Source organism: Corapipo altera, unplaced genomic scaffold (genome assembly GCF_003945725.1).
Source record: "Corapipo altera isolate COAL_440 unplaced genomic scaffold, ASM394572v1 59779, whole genome shotgun sequence".
Taxonomy (NCBI): domain Eukaryota; kingdom Metazoa; phylum Chordata; class Aves; order Passeriformes; family Pipridae; genus Corapipo; species Corapipo altera.
In genome coordinates, this window is record NW_020885243.1 from 1 (window position 1) to 656 (window position 656).

Below are 656 nucleotides of genomic sequence, written 5' to 3' on the forward strand. Positions count from 1 at the left end.
TATACACTGTGTTATAAAGAAAAAATTGGACTATCCCACTTAAACCAAATCAAAAAATCCAATCCTTATATGTATATTTTGCTTTTTAATATTTTCATTTCCATTAAATACACCTGGAGTTTCATTTTCCTTATGCTTGTTATTCAGCAGCCTCACATCCAGCATTTCTAACTCATGCCATCTCCCCCCATTGGGCACCCTATAGAGGTTTCTGATGCTCTGTTGGGGATAAGCCTCTTTCACCTGAAATTTTGGATACTTGTGTGGCAGATGTTCCTTTTGGGTTAGTTCTCTAGCACTTACTGAAGTGACTGGAGAGAAACAGGGATTTCCAAATGCCTGCCTTAGGATAAAACAGATCCCACTTCACAACTCCTCTGTCTGTTGTCTCTAAATAGAGACCAAAAAAATTAGTTCAAATTTCAATTTCTCTGAATTGTAGCTATCTAAAACTTAATGTGAAAGGAATGACTTCCTTATGGATTTGGATTTATGGTCTTTTGCAGGTGTTTATCCTTCAGCTGGAAGGCGAGAAACACTGGCGGCTCTAGAAACCAACGGTGCCTTTAGCTCGGGAATATAATGTGGAATCAGAAGATAGGATTGGGAATCCCACACATGAGTTCATATTAAAGGTATGAGAATTTCATTGCCTT

The 656-nt window shown here is 38.1% G+C and overlaps 1 protein-coding gene across 1 annotated transcript in view; it reads left to right on the top strand.

Annotated features, from left to right (window-relative positions):
• Positions 1–289: 289 nt before the first annotated feature.
• LOC113940283 (ribosomal oxygenase 2-like) overlaps positions 290–656 on the top strand; it is a 9322-nt gene continuing 8955 nt past the window's right edge. The window contains 1 exon segment of the mRNA XM_027631402.1: positions 290–635. Within this exon segment, the coding sequence (XP_027487203.1) occupies positions 468–635 (168 nt within the window). The 5' untranslated portion in view covers positions 290–467.